The following is an 18,997-nucleotide window of genomic DNA, read 5'->3' on the forward strand; positions in this document are numbered from 1 at the left end:
TGGCTTCTGCTTTTGTCAGTCAGGCAGGAAAAGTGAGATTTTGGTTGAATGTTTAAATTTCAGGCAGCAAAACAGAAATCTGGTCCATGCTGCTTCTTGTTAGGTACAATAAGATATTTTAGAGAGAAATGGCAGGGAAATTCGGAGAGAGATCTTGTATAAACATCAAGATCAGGAGTGGATCTGTTGTGCAATATAGTATAATGTTATTCATCGGGTGGTTGATTCCAAAGCAAACCATTATCCAAACATCATTTGGAACCTACCCAGTTTATATGCCACATTTGCTGTAGTTCTCTGTACTCTCCCTATCCATTTGGTGACTGTTCTGACATCTGTCTGAAATAGGATCTCTGTTTAAGAGCTTATCTGCTCTTCCTCTTCCTGCTTCCTACTCCAAACATGAAGGTACAATACTGCGGTTATTTCAACAACAAGGAAACTATGATGTCACAATTCCACTGCTATATGGAATTATTTTCAGGTGGGGATTAGCAACAGGAACAGATGAACTTCTAAAAATCAAGAGCCTACTTTCAAGCAAATCTCCCTGGTGGTAATAAAGGAGGGTGAATACAAATACAGTATAGAAACAGACTTGCTTGTCAGTGGTAAACTTTCCATCTTGATCAACTGCTCTTTAGCGCCACTGGACTTCCCATTCTGTATCTGTATTTTCAAGATTATCTAATCCCAGGACAACTAACACTCTCCAGGCTAAAATTTGTCTCAGATTTCGAGACCTGAAGAAAATTCCTGGCCTCTGTCAAATTTGCCAAACTAGCGAGTTTGCAGGGTTTTGCCCTTGACTTCTCCTATTTAATCCTTCATTAACGTACTGAAAAACATCTGGATGTGTGGCTGTGCCCACTGCATATCACCTATTTCGTCTCATTGTTTCGTTGTATTCCTCCATCTTCTGTCTCTTGTGTTATACTTTGATTGTCAGCTCCTTGGGGCAGGACCATCTTTGTGTTCTGTTTTTACACAGCACCTGACACAATGGAGGCTTGATTCAGGTGTGGTGGTGGTTATAATAATACAGCTTAGTTCTTGAACTAAATACCATTGTAACTGTCGTTGATTGCATTTGTTCCCTTCTTTAAAGCAAAATTTGCCTGAGAAAGCAACCTTGAAAACGTGTAGAGTCCAGTTTTCCAAACGTGCAGTGCAAACTGCACGTCCAGTTACTACAAATGTGCATGCAAATAGCCAGTTAGAATTTTAACTAGCTGATTGCACTGATACCAATATACATGTGCAGTAATGATTCATGAAAGTTAGGTATGTGGTTGTACGCCCGCTTTTGAAAACCAGCATCACTTTTAGTTCTCAACCTTTTTCATACCGTGACCCCATGGTCCAATAGGAGAGTCCTGGGGCCTACTTCAGACTAGCCATAAAATAAAGGAAGATGATGTCAGCACCCTGAAACCTGTCTGAGGACTGCCCTCCCATGGGATCCGATTCCCTGGTTGAGAATCCATGATCTAACTACAAGGTAAAGGAAATTCTCAGCTAGGGCCATTCATTAACTTAGTCTGCAAGTTGCATAATGAGTTCCCAGCTTTGTCCAAATCAGGGATGATTCATTCAGATAAAAATGTAACTTTACATGTTCGTATCTGAATTCTCTTTGCTGCACCTTCCATATTAAGAAGGAAGCCAGCTATAGGTTACCTTGTAAAATCCAGGATTTTATCCACCTCTGCTGTGGGAGAAGCATTGCTTTTACTAAGAATTCCTTTTCTGTTTTTTGTCCCGTCCTCTGCATTTTTTAATGTAGATGTATGTGGATGGAATTATTTCACCTACCGATAGATATAATTAGTACCCAAGTGCCTGAATCATTAACAGTTTTGGATCTTACAGTGGTGAGAACCAGGTTTGATAAGGGTCTTGTTTTAATGCAGCTGTTACCAATAGCTAGAGATTAGAACATTGACAAGAACAGGGAGATAATAAAACATTTAAATGCCATGCGAGGAGAGCGTTCCCTAATTTACAGAGGGTTTGTGTGGATGAATGAAATTAGAAGTTCAGTTCCAATAGAGGAAACTCAGCCTTGTACAACACTCATTTCACTACTTTGAGCAAAATCTTTCCGGGTGCTTGAGTACCCCTTTATTTGCCTAATTAAAACATGAACTGTTTATTTTTCTTTAACCTGCTAATTGTTTTTGTATTTTTCATTAACCTGCTTGCCTTTTGCCCATGGCATGGCTTTTAAACAGACCCTGCAGCATCTTAGTTACCTTACAGGAAACCTCCATGGCTTTTGATAGGGAGTGTTTTGGCCCAGTGATTTAAACAGACAAACAAAGAAAACAAAACAACCCCCCCTCCCACACACACCACAAACAGAGGGGAATGAGAAGTTTTTTTTAAAAAAAGTGTTTAAAGTTTCTTGGTTTCCATCAAAAAGAAAACCTTTTCCCATAGTGATCTGACATTGTCTGCTGTTAAAGAATGGACTTTGGAAATAATGTGTGTGACATTGAAAAATAGCACTAATTTACTGTCAGAGCTTTTTAAAGCACTGAAATATAGACTTTTCTTAGTAGTCGTTACTCGTCCATCATAGGGGGCAAGAGACCAGCATTTTCCCTTGGATATCATTTCTGGTTTCTCTGACAGTGGCAGAAGAATGAAGTTTCTTTTATTAACAACATGGCATCCAGAAGGGTTGGGAACTTTTACAGTAGCCCCAATGTGTTTTACATAAGAGCACAGAGTCTTGGAATTCAGATTCCTGGGTTCAGTGTTCCCAAAACACAGTCAGTATATAGAAGGGGAAGGAGACCTGTTAGAAACAGACCAGCCTGGCAGCAGATCTCACTGTGTATCAGTGACCAAGTTAAAGTAGCACCCTACAACTGAGAATGAGGGTACGTCTTCACTACCCGTATCGGCGGGTAGCAATCGATTTCTTGGGGATTGATATATCGCGTCTCATCTAGACACAATATATCAATCCGCGAACGAGCTCCTGTCGACTCCGGGACTCCACCAATGCGAATGGCAGTAGCGGATTCGACAGGGGGAGCCGCGGATGTCGATCCCGTGCCGTGAGGACCGTAGGTAACTCGATCTAAGATACTTCGACTTCAGCTACGCTATTCACGTAGCTGAAGTTGCGTATCTTAAATCAATAACGCCCCCCCTAGTGTAGACCAGCCCTAAGTGTTAAACTGAACTTACTAGAACGCAGTGGAGCAGAGATCGGACAGAATAGCTTTTAAAATAGGAGGATAGCTAATTCCTTAAGTTCTGTTAATTGTAATGATTTCTCTAAAATACACATATATGATATATACACACACACCCCTCTACATCATCAGCTACACTTCTGAGAACTTTAAATCACAAGACATTATCCTCTAGTTGCTGAAGACATAGAAAATGTGTCCCAGTGTTCAGGACACGTCCTCATTTAATAGGAAATAGACCTAGATGCCCAGTGATTTTCAGTTCTCCAGTCTGTTGAGTTATGCTGCATGTGTGCATGTTGGTGTGCTAAGGAGGTAAATAGTAGGAGTGTAAGGGGGGCGGTGAATCAGCTTCTTCAATGGAAAATCCTTCCCCAGTTCATGCCCTCCTCTGGCAATGCCCTGGTTCACTCTGCCTTACCAAGAGCTGGCATTCCTCCTGGGATTCTCACACTTGCCAAAGCTGCCGCCTCCTTGAATGGCCCTGTTGCTCCAACGGAGGATGTGAGATTGCTGCTTGAGCCAAGCCAGAATTAAAACGCTCCACTCGTCCTCTAAGCACTTCTGCTTAGTTTTACCCTCAACCTTCTCCAAACTTCTCATCGCCCCGTCACACTTTGAGTCTGATTCCCTGTCCTGGAGCCTGTTCCCCGTCGTCCCATCACATTCTCACCACTCTGAGCAGCTTTGCAACGTTGGTACCATGCTGCAACCAAAAATGTGGCTCTTTTCCTTTCTGTCCTAACAAATAATTTAAGATTAAATTCTAGAGCCATTTTATTAAACAGTTTAAAAATATGGGTGGTTTCTGTTTGATTTTTTTTTAATTGATTTCATATGCGCTTATTGGCAATGCTTCTTTGTTGGATCAGAAAGATTGTGGAAACTCACAGATTATTCCTTGTGATTCTTTGGGCTGAACTCTGGCCTGAGTAATGGGTTTAAGACCCATTGAAATGAGAGGGATGGAGACTGGTAGGTCTGGACCAACAGGGGCCAAAGTATGTACAGCCCATGTACTTCATAGAATATCAGGGTTGGAAGGGACCTCAGGAGGTCATCTAGTCCAGCCCCCTGCTCAAAGCAGGACCAATCCCCAGACAGATTTTTGCCCCAGATCTCTATATGGCCCCCTCAAGGATTGAACTCACAACCTTGGGTTTAGCAGGACAATGCTCAAACCACTGAGCTCTCTCCCCCTCCTTCTACAGTGTAGTCTACAAACATTTGTCTGACATGGAGGTCCCAGCAGGCAGTCCCCTGTCTTGATCGAAGCAGGACTATTAACCTCAGGGCACAGCTTATGTTCTTTCTCAGCCACACCCCTGTAATGAAGGGTGGCTGCAATTGCTGCATATTAGATGTGACTCTCCAGCTTCTAGTAGGTTTCCAATTAGACTGTCACCTGGGCAAAGTTTAGGTGCCCGTGTTCGGGGTTCTATCTACCAATCTGCGCACAAGCTCTTTCTCTGTTTAATTGGATCTTTTTTATTTTTAACATGAGGAAAAAAGGCATAAGCTGATGTGAAGGATGGTAGGATCCTCCTCTTGTAGTTAATGACTTTGTTTACATTTTCTGATTTTGCAGATCCTTGATGAATGGTTTGGGCGAACGGTTATCTGTTCCTGCATCAAGCTGAGCTATGACCATGCACAGAGTATGATTGAAAACCCCAGCAAGGTTTTTGGGCCAGAAGAACTGCCTCCAGTCTCTCCCCAGCACCCAGTCGATGAAATTCACCAAGCTGTCCTGAACCTCCACCGAATCGCCAGGCATCTGCGCAAACAGCGCTTCATTGACGGTGCTCTTCGTTTAGACCAGGTCAGTAACCTTGGCGTCTGTAACAGGGTGCTTCACACTGTCCTGGGGCTATTCACCCCTCCTCTCAGCCCTTACTTGAGCAAACCCAAGCTGGACTCCTTTGGTCTCTTGATTGGTCTAAAGCAGTGGTTCCCAAACTTGGGACCCTCTTGTGCAGGGAAAGCCCCTGGCAGGCCGGGCCGGTTTGTTTACCTGCCGTGTCAGCAGGTCCGGCCGATCGCGGCTCCCAGTGGCTGCGGTTCACTGCTCCAGGCCAATGGGAGCTGCTGGAAGCGGTGGCCAGTATGTCCCGCAGCCCGCGTCGCTTCCAGCAGCTCCCATTGGCCTGGAGCAGCGAACCATGGCCAGTGAGAGCCACGATCGGCTGTGGCAGGTACACAAGCTAGCCTGACTCGCCAGGGGCTTTCCCTGCACAAGCTGCAGAACAAGTTTGGGAACCACTGGTCTAAAGACTCAAAGGGAAAATCAGACTTGAATAAAAATGTAGGATTTTGTGGCAAAGTTGTTGGGGTTTTTTGTTTTTGTTGTTTTTAAATATAACTTCACCAAGCTGTGCAGATACAGGACACCTAATAATACAGGAAACCATAGGAAAATAGATGGGTTGAAATCTACTAGACAAAATAGATAAGGGAAGAGTGATCGCTCTTACAGAATTCTTCACTGACTCTCATGGCACTCTCATGGATACAAATCTTATAAATGGAAATAAATGCTGATGATGTCATAACTTTATCAAGACATTTAGGTGCACGAAGCACGTATTTCACTACAAAAAGGGTCATCTCCAAAGCATCATTTCCTGTGCTGTATTGTTTTTGGAATAATCATATTTTCCAGCAGCACTTATATCAGTTCTCGGGGCAGGGAAAAGAATTAAAACGTTATCTAAGACTGTTTAATTATGTGTACAGTGGATGTGTTTCAATAAAAGAGATGTAAATGACGTGGTTTCTTATCTGTGGGGCTATATCAGTTGTGTTGCGTGTGTATTCTATTTTGCAAGTAGAAACAGGTATTTCGGACTCCAGCTAAAAGCTCCTTTTTACTTCATTGATCAACGGCAATAGAGCTACCTCTCCTGTGAAACTACAGGAGGTTGCTATACTTCTGAGAACAGAGGGGACGATCAGGCTGACAGATTCCTTAATCTTAACGAAAGCTCCATTGTTTTATATCATTAAAATGAGACTAGAAATGTTATCTGGAAAATAATCTCCCTGTCCACCCTGAACAGCCTCACATGGAAAGTTCATTTTTAACCTTCTCTTTTGGGACAGATGCTTAAATATTTGAGGCTTGTCATTCAATAGATAATAGTGTGGTTTTGTTGGGCTCACAAGTGATATCATTTCTTACCCTCCGAACACCAGGGAATCTACTGTAATGAGCAGTCCTGCATTGGAAGGCAGATGGACTAGATAACCTAATAGATGTTAGAGGTGGAAAAGATGTATGATTACTGTGCGCTCAGACTGCCTTGGGTTAGCACATGAAATATGCACCAGCTATGTCACGTAGATTCTGTTCTTGCAATGTTGTGCTGAATGAAAACCACGTGTGCCTGCACCTCTGAGGCTGGTTTTATGACAGTGCAACTGCTAAAGCAGCTTCATCACATTTTAAATGGAACGGTTTAGCCAGGGAAAGGAGATTCTGTCCAGTGGTAACCTCGTGAAAAACGAGTGGCATCTAGTTTTGTTCAGGCCTGTAAACAGAGCCCAGTTAAAAAGCTGCTGCACTAGATGGCTGTCGCTAGAGAGATGTGATCCAAACCTGCTTTAGGGCACAGGAGAGAATCGGTTTGACCTAATGAGTACCTAGTGGGCATTTCTATCCCCAAACTGCATTATTTTCCCCTAGGAAGGACTTCCTCTGCTCCAGAGAATATCTGCCTTCCCCACAGCAGGGGCATAGCAGGGTAATGGACAGTAAGATGGTGACGGATTTAGCCAAGAAGACCTTTGCACCATACCTCCCCTTTGTATACATGCCAGTGATCACCACTTGGTGATGAACTCTACACTCACAAATGAAATTAAAAATCCAGAGCTGTGCAGCAAGCTGTTGCCGTGGCATGTGAAGGTGAATGTGAAGGGGTGTGTGTATAGTGTGTATTGTGCAGGACAAAGTGAATTCATGTCGCTTTTCATATAATCAAATTATAGTCCCTTTGCCTTTGTTCACATGACTTCCTTCTGCTACATTGGTGTCATTCTGTAGAAGGTCTGTTCTCTATCTGAGCAAGCAAGGGTGGGCACTAACAGGAAGCACATCTTTCTGATCACAGGCCCTCTTGAGTAATGTAAATCCCGAACAATGGGAGACAAACCACAACAGAGGAAACCAAGAGCAATTAATGGTCAGATTAAAGGAAACAATAATCACATAGCAGGAGGGAGTCAGGAGGGGAGGCACTCGGAAAGCTAGGGTTGCATTGCCAGGGGTTGTAAGGAGACAGAATACTTTTGCTCTCTTTGTTCCAAGGGATTTTTGAGCCCTCTTTCTCTGAGCTAAGTTCCATTTGTATTCTGCCTTATGTTCGGTATTGATTGAACAAAGCTTAGGACCTAATGATTCTTTGCCAGTTCTGCTAATGACATTTACCACTGTGACATGCTGTCATCATTCCTGTTAACGTTATGAGAAGGCATTGTGAAGAAACTGTGAACCAGAACTTCAGTTCTGCCACTGCTTCATTGTGACCTTGGGTTTGGTTTTCCCATAGGGTTGCCAACTTTGTAATATTTAAAAACCGGACACTCCAGCAGGAGTGCTGGGACCTCCCCCGTCTTGCCTCTTCCCCCAAGACCCCACCTTTGCCAGATCTCTTTTCCCCTAGACCCCGTCCTCATTCACTCCTCTTCTCCCCCTCACCATCACCTGCTGCTTCCCCCATCTGCCCCAGGCCCGGGCTGAGAGGGACTTGTCTGCGGAACTGGGGCTGGGAGCTGCAGCCGCCCGACGCAGGTAGGAGACAGCACCAGCTGAGTATGAGTTGGCGTGGGTGATGACTCGGTGCCTCCTTCACCTGCAGTAACCAGGCATCGTGTGTCTGATAAGCAGTGCTGACTGGACACTGCCAGGTTCCCTTTTCATCTGGATTTTCCAGTCGAAGACTGGACACGTGGACACCCTATTTTCACATCTATCTCAGTTTACTGCTCTGTAAAATGGGAATAATATGTAACTACCTCACAGGGTTGTTGAAACTTAATATTTATTCCCCTTAAATTAGTTAACTCAACTAAGGGTACTCCTGAGTATTTCCTGCCCACAACATAAACTCTAAACAGTATTGAAAAGTTAGCTCCCATCTCCTGTCAGCCCATGCTGTCAGGCTCCATTGCCCAATGGTTAAATTTTCAAGCAGATGCCATCATGCCTTCCCCCAGGCCGCCCCTCACACTTGGGAATAGATCCCTGCAAACATCCACAACACAAATTCATTATCCTCCTGCAAAACACTCCGTAAAACTCTCCTTTGCTGTGAGGCTACAGAAACCTGACAATAGTGAGGCCGTTGGTGTGCTGAGAACAATGCCAGTTGCATTGATGTTGTTTCCTTGTCTCCCCTGACTGTCTGTGTTCATCTGCTGTGTCTTGTACTTAGTCCCTGTCCCAAAGAGTGTACAGTGTATCTTTTTGTTCTGTGTTCATTCAGCTCCTAGCGCAGTGGGGTCCTGATCCATGGCAGGGACTTCTAGGCACTATGATAATATAAAGAATAGTAGTTTGAATTTCCAGGTATTCACCACCATCACAGCCCTCAGTATCTGCAGTACCCAGTTGGATGGTTTATTGTGACATTAATAATTCCTATTTGAAATTGGTGGGCATATTTTTATGATCTGGTGTAAGAACAGTGTCGATTCATGCAGTGTTGTTTTAATGATACTTTACATGGAATTATTTTGCTCAGAAGAGGAAGAATGTCATTTGGATTCTTCTTATAAAGTCTGCTGCTGGGTAGTATAGAAATACCCAAGAAAGATTAGATGGGTAAGAGAGATACTCAGGTGGTGGTGAATTGGTAAAGTATATTTGATTTTTTGGATTGTAGATTGACCTTTTAAACAACATTTGTGTGAATAAGAATAAGATATGAATGTATTTTTGTGCAAATGAGAGAGGGAGTGGTGATGAATGGATGAAGTTCATTTTGTAGCTATTGTGTGTTTTGTTTTAGGGGCAAAGTTAAGGTTGTTTAGCTGCTGGTCACTGAGAATATTTGTTAAATGAATGTGTGAGTAGAGTGTTAAGGCTGGTGACTTAGCGCTTTGTTTTGAATTTCCTTTGTTCTGTGATTCGATAGGATGCCACGCTCCTACCAACTAAAAAGCTCAGGGCACTCGCTGGTGAAAGCTGTGTCAATTAAAGGTTTCTGTGCCTGGTGTACAAAATTTTCCCACTGCAGATCTGATTCGTTCACTTGATCTCTGGTCATATCAGATCAGTCTCCAGCCAAGAGTGGTAATGTTACCTGTGTATTTGGCACTGGTTTGACCAGTGCTGATGTTGGTAAATTGGAGAGAATTCAGAGAAGAGCCACAAGAATGGCTCCAGAATTGGAGAACCTGCCTTACGGCGAAAGACTCAAGGAGCTCTTATCAAAGAGAAGATTAAGGAGTGACTTGATGACAGTCTACAAACACCTACATGGAGAACAGAACTCGATGATACAGGGATCTTCCGTCTGTCAGACCGAGGCATAGCAAGATCTCCATGGTTGGAAGCTGAAGCTAGAGAAAATCAGACTCGAATACGGGGGTGGATTTTCTAGCACTGGAAATTTAAAAACCAAGATTGATGCTTTACTAAAAGATACGCTCTAGTTTAAACAGGATTTTACGCAGGGAAATCCTATGACCTGTGTCATGCAGGAAGTCGGACGATGGTCCCGTCTGGTTTTATAGTTCATGCAATTTATGTATCTATGAATCCTTACTGCCCACCTCCAGCCTTGGTTCCCCAGCCGCTCCTCGTCCCTGTTCTGCAGCCCTGCTTCCTAATTCCAGCCCACATCCAGGACCCTCTACTAGCCATGGCTATCCAATTTCCAGCCAGTGCTCTTCTCCAGTCCACTTTCTCCCTTTGCTAAGGTCTGCAGGAGGGGAACCCTGCTCCACTGGACCTTAGAAGGTCTGTGAGCTTTCCTCACAGCTTGCAGCTATATGTACAGCATACGCTTTCCCTCACTTCCTCTTCAGTTCAGTTCTCCTCCATGACACACTCAGCCCTTCTGTCTGCAATTCCCCTAGCTCCAGGATACAGTTAAATGCTTAGTGTTTAAAGTCTTCTTATTATTTGTGTTTGTACTAAATGCATAGTAATGGGAGCTTTCATCATTGGGTCATTAAAACTTCAATTGCTAAGAAGCTCATGGGTCCATAATCACAGAGATTTTAATGTATTTTCTTTCGTTTGGAACTGGGACACTTGGAGGGCAAGGCACTAAATAGGTGCCTTAGAAATACCAGGCAGAGAGGTGGGAGAGGGAAAGACTCTCTTAATAAAAAGAATTGAAAGATGGTAATGTAGCTAATACGAATGACCATGGGTTGATGGACAATAGAGCTGTCAAACTAACTTGGTATCCTATTTTGTTGAATTGACAAGTGGGGTTGATAAAGGTAATAGTGTTAGTGCTCTAAGGCATTTTCACTTGGTGCCACACGACATTTTGACAAAAAAACTAGAATAATATACAATGAACGTGGCCCACATTAAATGAAGTAAAACCTGGCTAACTGATATGTCTCAAAGTGTCATTGTAAACAGAGACTCTTGATCGAGCGGGTGTATTTCCTGTGGGGTCCCACAGGGATTAGTTCTTAGCCCAACTCCCTTTTACATTTTTATCAGTGACCTGGAAAAACAAAACAAAAAATTATCACTGGTAAAATTTGCAGATGAGACAGAAATTTGGAGAGTGGTAAATAATAAAGAGGACAAGTCACTGATTCAGAGCAATCCGGATTGCTTGGGAAATTGGGCGTAAGCAAACAATATGCATTTTAAGATGGCTAATGTAAATGTAGGAACAAAGAATGTAGGCTGTACTTGCAGGGTAGGGGATTCTACTAGGAAACAGTGACTCTGAAAAAGATTTGGCATTTGTGGTGGATAATCAGCTGAACATGAGCTCCCCCGGGCCAAAAGAGATAATTGTGTTCCTGGGATACATAAAAAGAGGAATCTCAAGCAGGAGTAGGGAGGATATTTTACTTCTGTGTTTAGCAATGGTGAGCCTGCTGCTAGAACACTGTGTCTAGTTGTGGTGCCCACAATTCAAGAAGGATTTTGATAAATTGGAGATTGTACAGAGAAAAGCCATGAGAATGATTGATTAAAAAACCTGTCTTATAGTGCTAGACTCAAAGAGCTCAATCTATTCAGCTTAATAAAGAGAAAGTTAAGGGCTGAATTGATGATCACAGTCCATAAATATCTACGGGGGGGACAAATATTTAATCAGGGCTCTTCAGTATAGCAGAGACAGGCCTAATATGATCCAATGGCTTGAAGCTGAAGCTGGACAAATTCAGACTGGAAATAACATGTAAATGTTTAACAGTGAGAGTAATTCACCATCGGAAAAATGTAGTGGTGGAGTCTCCATCACTGACCATTTTAAAATTGAGTTGGGATGTTTTTCTAAAAGATCTGCTCTAGGAATTTTTCAGGGGAAGTTCTGTAGCCCATATTATACAGGAGGTCAGACTGTCAGTGTTTCTCAGTCTTTTTGATACCAGAGACTGGCTTGCTGCCTTCCTAAACCGTGTAAGGGAAATATGAGGGACCCATGCTGGTCCACAGACCATTTGTTGAGAAACACTAGATTCGGTTGTCGTCATGGTCCCTTCTGGCCTTGGAATCAGATCCTGTTGTTTAGAAGGCTTATAGCTGGTAAGAGTCTGTATGATTCTGGTATGTGGGGTGAAGTGTGTGGGGGGCGATCCTCTAGGGTGTTTTAATATATGTTGATTGAATGATGATTTTGAGTGGAGAGTCCCAGAATCCAAGTGTGAAGAGGCTTTCTCCCTTCCAGGGTTCTAACCAAGGCCTTCCAGGGCCTGAGTAGAACTGAAGTTCTCACACGTGTACCTTCACTCTGGATGCCATGTTCCCCTTAACAGCCCTTTTGTGTCAGGACAGCTTCTCATCACATGAAGCAGGTGGTGAAGTCGACTAGCTGTCTCTTAAGGGAAGGTGGTGATAGTTCGTAATGCCAGAAAGCAGGATATGTTATGTCATGCCGGGAGCCACCGATGCCTGAATTTCTAGGAGAGTAATGAATTGAAATAGCTTTCCCATGTATTGATGTTCTGGAGAGAGTTTGCCTTCAGAAAACATGAAAACTTGTTAATTATTTCTTTATTCTCTATAAAATAAATGTTCTAGCCACTTATTGGTCATTTACAAACAATTTGCGTATAAACCAACACAACTTAAGCCTAATGGTAACTTGTACTAATGCAGCTAATTTTTGATTTTATTAACATTCACCCTGTGCCTGAAAACCCGGCTGATAGAAAACAACATGTTCTGTGTGTTAATTTAGACACATTGTTTTTTCTAATAATAATCCGTGGCACTTACCTAGCCTTTGTGATCCTTCAGCCTCAAAATGCATTACAAAGGTGAGATTCGCTCTCCCCATTTTACAGATCAGGAAACCATGGCCCAGAAAGGAGAAGTCACAGAGTGAGTCAAAGGCAGAGTGGGCAAGAGAACGCTTCCTTGATTCTCAATCCAGTCACCAGTGCCTCATGCTACAGTTTGTGGTTCTCTTCCCTCTCATTTCTATTACTGGGAACAGTTCTGGGAAAACCAGTTCTTCTTTGAGTGCTTGCTCCAATTAGGTGTGTGCGCGCCGCGTGCACGTCCGTCGGAAGATTTTTACCCTTGCAACACTCGGTGGGTCAGCTGGGCGCCCCCTGGCGTGGCGCCGCTATGGCAGCGAATATATACCCCTGCCGACTCGTCCGCTCCTCAGTTCCTTCTTGCCAGCTACTCCGACAGTGGGGAAGGAGGGCGGGTTTTGGAATGGATATGAGTAACACATCTTGAAGAACAACGGTTACAAAGATGAGTAACCGTCTTTTATTCTTCGAGTGCTTGCTCATATCCATTCCAATTAGGTGAATCCCAAGCCTTACCTAGGCGGCGGGGTCGGAGTGAGATACTGAAGAATGTAGAACCGCTGAGCCGAAGGCTGCGTCTTCTCTGGATTGTTGCACCAGGGCATAATGGGAAGTGAAGGTGTGTACTGAAGACCACGCAGCTGCTCGACATATCTCCTGGATAGGTACTTGAGCTAGGAAGGCGGCCGATGAGGCCTGAGCCCTAGTAGAATGAGCAGTAATATGACCCGGAGAGACATGAGCTAGATCATAGCAAGTACGGATGCACACCGTTACCCATGACGAAATTCTCTGAGAAGAGATGGGTAGGCCTTTCATCCGATCTGCCACTGCCACAAAAAGTTGGGGCGTTTTGCGGAAGGATCTCGTTCGGTCAATGTAGAAGTCGAGCGCCCTACGGACGTCGAGGGAATACAACTGCTGCTCTCTACAAAATGTATGCGGTTTGGGAAAGAAGACTGGGAGGAATATGTCCGGGTTGAGATGGAAGGCCGAGACTACTTTAGGGAGGAATGCCGGATATGGACGTAACTGCACCTTGTCTTTGTGGAACATCGTGTAAGGTGGGTCCACCATCAGAGCCCAAAGCTCAGAGACTCTCCGAGCCGATGTGATGGCCACAAGGAAGGCTGTTTTCCATGACAAATATAGGAGCGAGCAGGTGGCCAGTGGCTCAAACGGAAGAGTCGTAAGTCTCGTCAGGACCAAGTTGAGGTCTCAGGAAGGGGCGGGGTGTCGTACTAGGGGGCATAGATGCTCCAAACCTTTGAGGAACCTCGAGACCATAGAGTGGGAGAAGATGGAATGAGTACCTTCTCCTGGGTGGAAAGTAGAAATAGCTGCCAAGTGCACTCACAGTGATGAGATAGCGAGGCCTTGCTGTTTAAGATACCAGAGGTAGTCCGATATAGCGGGAATGGGAACCTCCGTGGGTGTTACATTCAGTGTGTTGACACCAGCAAGAAAATCGCTTCCACTTGGCCAAGTATGTAGACCAAGCGGAAGGTTTTCTGCTACCCAGGAGTACTTCTTGCATTGGGGCAGAGCAACGTAACTCCGATTGGGTTAATCATGCAGGAGCCACGCTGTGAGATGGAGGGATTGCAGGTCTGGGTGGTGAAGCCTGCCGTGGTCCTGCGTCATAAGATCCTGATGAGGGGGCAGAGGGATTGGGTTGGCTATCAAGTGGTCCAGCAACGTGGTGTACCAGTGTTGTCGGGGCCACGCAGGGGCGATCAGGATCAGGCGAGCCCTGTCCCTGCGGAGCTTTAAGAGAACCCTGTGCACCAATGGGAAGGGTGGAAAGGCATACAGCAGCTGGTTCTTCCATGAGATTAGGAAGGCATCCGATATCAAACCCGGGGCGAGACCTTGGAAGGAGCAGAACTTCTGGCACTTCCTGTTGTCGCGGGAAGCGAAGAGGTCTATGTGGGGAAAGCCCCACTTCTGGAAGATGGAATGCAGAATGTCCGGGCAAAGTGACCACTCGTGAGACCGAAAAGATCTGCTGAGATGGTCTGCCAGAGTGTTCCGGACCCCTGGGAGGAACGATGCTACAAGGTCTATCGAGTGGGCTATGCAAAATTCCCACAATTGGATCGCCTCCTGACAAAGGGGGGAGGATGAGTCCCTCCCTGCTTGTTTATGTAGTGCATGGCCGTTGTGTTGTTGGTAAGTACTGAAACACAACGATCTTGCAGATGTTGTAGGAACATCTGGCACACCAGGCGAACTGCTCTCAGCTCCCGGACGTTTATGTGCAACGCTAGCTCTTGAGATGACCAGATGGTCTAGATGAGCCCCCCAGCCGAGAGACGACGCGTCCATCATTAGGGACACTGAGGGCTGCCTCGGATGGAACGGCAGTCCTGCACAAACCAGGGAGGGTGTTAGCCACCAGTTGAGGGAGTCTAAGATGCTCTGAGGAATGGTGACCACCATGTCTATGGTATCTCTGCCTGGACGGTACACTGAGGCGAGCCAGGTTTGAAGGGGACACATGAGTAGTTTAGCGTACTTGGTTACAAAAGTACATGCGGACATGTGACTGAGGAGGCTCAGTCAGGTGCGAAACGAGGTTGTCGGAAAGGTTTGGAGGCTTTTTATAACTGAGACTAGTGCCTGAAACCAGGGCAGTGGCAGGCAGGCTTTTGCGAGTTTGGAATCTAGAATGGCCCCAATGAATTCTATTATTTGAGTGGGCACTAGAGTAGACTTCTCTAGATTGATCATCAGGCCCAGTCTCTCAGATAGGTCCGTGATGATGGCTACGTGCCTGGTGACCTGGGCCTTGGAGGTCCCTCGAATAAGCCAGTCGTCTAGGTAAGGAAAAACATGTATTTGCCGATGACAGAGGAAGGCGGCCACTACTACCATGCACTTTGTAAAGATGCGAGGGGCCGTAGAGAGGCCAAACGGAAGGACTGCAAATTGAAAATGTTGGCGGTGCACCATAAAACGAAGGTACCGTCTGTGCGGGGGATAAATAGCTATGTGGAAATATGCGTCCTTCATGTTGAGAGCAGCGTACCAGTTTCCGGGATCCAAGGATGGGATAATGGTCCCCAGGGATACCATGCGGAACTTGAACTTCTTTAAAAACTTGTTGAGTCTTCGCAGGTCCAGGATGGGTCGAAGACCTCCTTTTGCTTTGGGGATTAGGAAATATCGGGAGTAAAATCCCCTGCCCCTTAATTCCTCCGGTACCTCCTCTATAGCTCCGATCGAGAGGAGCGTACGAACCTCTTGCCAGAGGAATTGCTCGTGAGAGGGGTCCCTGAAGAGGGATGGGGAGGGGGGGGTGAAAGGGAGGGGGCGAAATAAATTGGAGGTGGTATCCAAATTCCACCGTGCGTAGGACCCAACAATCCGAAGTTAATTGGGACCGTGCAGGAAGGAAGGAGGAAAGGCAGTTGGAAAACTGAAGGGGATCCTGGGGAAGGACTGGTGCTCTGCTCTCGGGCGCACCTTCAAAAGTTCGCTTTCGGGCCCAGCGATGGTTTGGCAGGACCGGTATTGTGGCCGCCTTGGGACCCAGATTGCCGTCTGCGGTTCTCGCGACTGTGCCTTCTGCCAAAGTCTTGTCGCGGTCTGGGCGGGGGGTAAGGGTGCTGAGGCTGGCTACGGACCTTCGTTGGGTTTATGGGGTGTGCATCCCAAGGGAACGCATGATCACCTGGCGCCTGGATCTGGAGCAGTGATGAGATCGAGAATGTTGGCGGGACCTCGATCTTGAGTGCTGTGTGCCTGTGGTGCTGATGGAAGATGGTCTTACCATGGCAGGCTTGCCTGTTGATTGAATAACCCACACCGACGGTGCCGGGGGTTGAGACAGGGTGGGCTCCGTTAACGCTATCAGTTCCCTCATCATAGCAAATGTCTCTGGCATAGCGGGAACGATAAGCTCTACCGAGGCATGTGCCGGGGAGCTGTCATGCACCGGACTCGACGGCTCTTGCACGGCCGGAATCAACGGTGTGGAGATTGTCGGTGCCGCGGCAGTTACTGGTGCCGGGCGGCTTGACTTAGATTGCTGCTCAGACTGCGGTGCAGATAGTGGGGCCGCAGGAGCTTTGAGCTTCTTGGCACTTGGGGAGAGGGAGCGGTGCCGGGCCAGTTTCTGGGCCAGTGACGGCTGGTACCTAGATGTCTTCGCGGTGCCGGCGCTCTCCGGTGCCGATGAGGCACTTCTCCCCAGCGCGGACGGTCCGGCAGCTGGTGCCGAAGGTGGAGAAGTGAGGGCTGCCTCCATTAGGAGCTGCTTAAGGTGAAAGTCCCGCTCCTTTTTCGTCCACGGCTTGAACGATTTGCAGACCCGGCACTTGTCTGCAAGGTGGGATTCCCCCAAGCACTTGAGGCAGGAGTCGTGAGGGTCTCCCGTGGGCATCTGAACTATATATACTAACTACGTTTACGAAAATCTATTAACTAGAACTAGAGAGAATAAACTATATACACAATAAGTATTAGAACAGGTGAAAAGCTAGGGAGGTGGAGATCAGCTAAGCCGCGCTCCACTGTTCCAGCGACCGACACGGGCGGTAAGAAGGAACTGAGGAGCGGACGGGTCAGCAGGGGTATATATTCGGTGCCATAGCAGCGCCACGCCAGGAGACGCCCAGCCGACCCACCGAGTGTTGCAAGGGTAAAAATCTTCCAACGGACGTGCACGCGGCGCGCACACACCTAATTGGAATGGATATGAGCAACACATCTCGAAGAACAACAGTTACAAAGGTGAGTAACCGTCTTTTCTTTCTTTCCTAACTCATCATCGTTCCTGCAGTTCATCCCCAGCCCAGTCTTGTGGTGTCTGACACCATTTCTCCCGCAGAGGATTCTAATATCGCAACCAGAGGGATCTCTGAATGACTTCAGGAGAGAAACAAGCCATAGAAACAGAAGAGGTAAATGGCCTTTGTTGTTACAACGCTCCACATGAGTCCTGAGCGCCTGGCGTAGTGGTTGAATTGAGAATAAGGCTGTGAAACGTACCTTTTTAAAATTCCAGAAGTGTGGCTTCACAGGCGACGCCTTTCCCCTAATCTACTCTGTTCTCTCAGGCTATGGCCCTGAGCCAGCTCACCCTTCGGCTTTTGGGACTGAGCTAGTTGTCTGGTGGTGTGTAAAAGGCTTTCTTGCTAGAGCAGGGAGTTGATGCACTATGCAATGTTGCTTTATACTCAATAACACACTTTCCTTTTCCTTTCAAATGAATCCAGTATTGCTAGCTGGTCCCAAAGGGACACTATCTAGCAATAATCACACTCCTCTTGTGGATACTTGCCGGCACATCATGGCCAATGCACAGCCTAGAACGTTGCTAATCTCCTACACGGATACATATTGCGTTAGATCAATGATACTCAGACTGAAGCTCACAAGCAGCTCTTTAATGTATCTCCTGCGGCTCTTTGCAGCAGATGATAATGTTAAAACACTGTGGGATTTAATTATTAACCAATCAGGATGCTTTTACTATGTTATTAACCAGCTGTAGTTGATAAAATAATAATACTTTGTCAATCATTTTGAAGTGAGAAATATATTATATAGAAAATGAAACAATGAATTCACACTACTATGACTCTTTTGGGTGATGTTGATCACTCATTGGGCTCCTGAACCACTGAGGTCCAAGTGTCACTGCTTTATATGAATAGCTGGACAGAGATGGCGTCTTGCTGTGCTTGCATTAGAGTGCATTCCTTGCTGTATTGCTCTTGTAGGGCGAGGTGGTGGGCTCAGCAAATGCTGACTGGAGACAGGCGTGGGACGTTTTTGTCCCTTCCCCTGTGTGCAAAAGATGGAGATAATCTCTCAGCGAAAGAGATACATGACTCGTGAATATAGTAAAGCGTGCGGGGAGGTGATATTGTGGCGTGTGGTCAGAAGGGAGATTGTAGCTTTGGCTGGTTATCTTGAAAGAGGCTCGAGGTGGAAAAACTGGTTATCTTGGTGGAACAGAAACAAACTGATCCTTGAGCGAGCCTGTTAACAATGTAGATAAAACAAAAGCCTCAAAACTATGTGTTTGTGTTGAGGTGTGTGTGGGGTGAATGGCAGGGTAAAACTCTGATTTATTTTTTTTTATTTTATTTTTTTTTAATGGAGAAACAATCCCTGCTCCAGTGTAGTCCTTTGCCCTCCTATCGGATGTCAAGTGTTTTTCTTGCAGAGCTATGTAAGGACGTCATCCCAAAGTCGTTTGTTGGTTTAGGTTCCGTTTAGCACGTATTTGAGCTGAGACTTGTCAAGGTTTTTTCAGGTATTTATTATAGCTGGCGGCATGACTAATCCATCATTCTCAGGGCATTGTG

The 18,997-nt window shown here is 45.7% G+C and overlaps 1 protein-coding gene across 3 annotated transcripts in view; it reads left to right on the forward strand.

Moving 5' to 3' along the window:
* DIS3L2 (DIS3 like 3'-5' exoribonuclease 2) overlaps positions 1–18,997 on the forward strand; it is a 288,983-nt gene that overhangs the window by 184,031 nt on the left and 85,955 nt on the right. For all 3 annotated transcript variants that reach the window (XM_030576508.1, XM_030576510.1, XM_030576511.1), the window contains one exon: positions 4,798–5,031. In XM_030576508.1, the coding sequence (XP_030432368.1) occupies positions 4,798–5,031 (234 nt within the window). The remainder of the gene's footprint in view (positions 1–4,797; positions 5,032–18,997) is intronic.

The sequence above is a fragment of the Gopherus evgoodei genome, chromosome 9, assembly GCF_007399415.2.
Source record: "Gopherus evgoodei ecotype Sinaloan lineage chromosome 9, rGopEvg1_v1.p, whole genome shotgun sequence".
NCBI lineage: Eukaryota > Metazoa > Chordata > Testudines > Testudinidae > Gopherus > Gopherus evgoodei.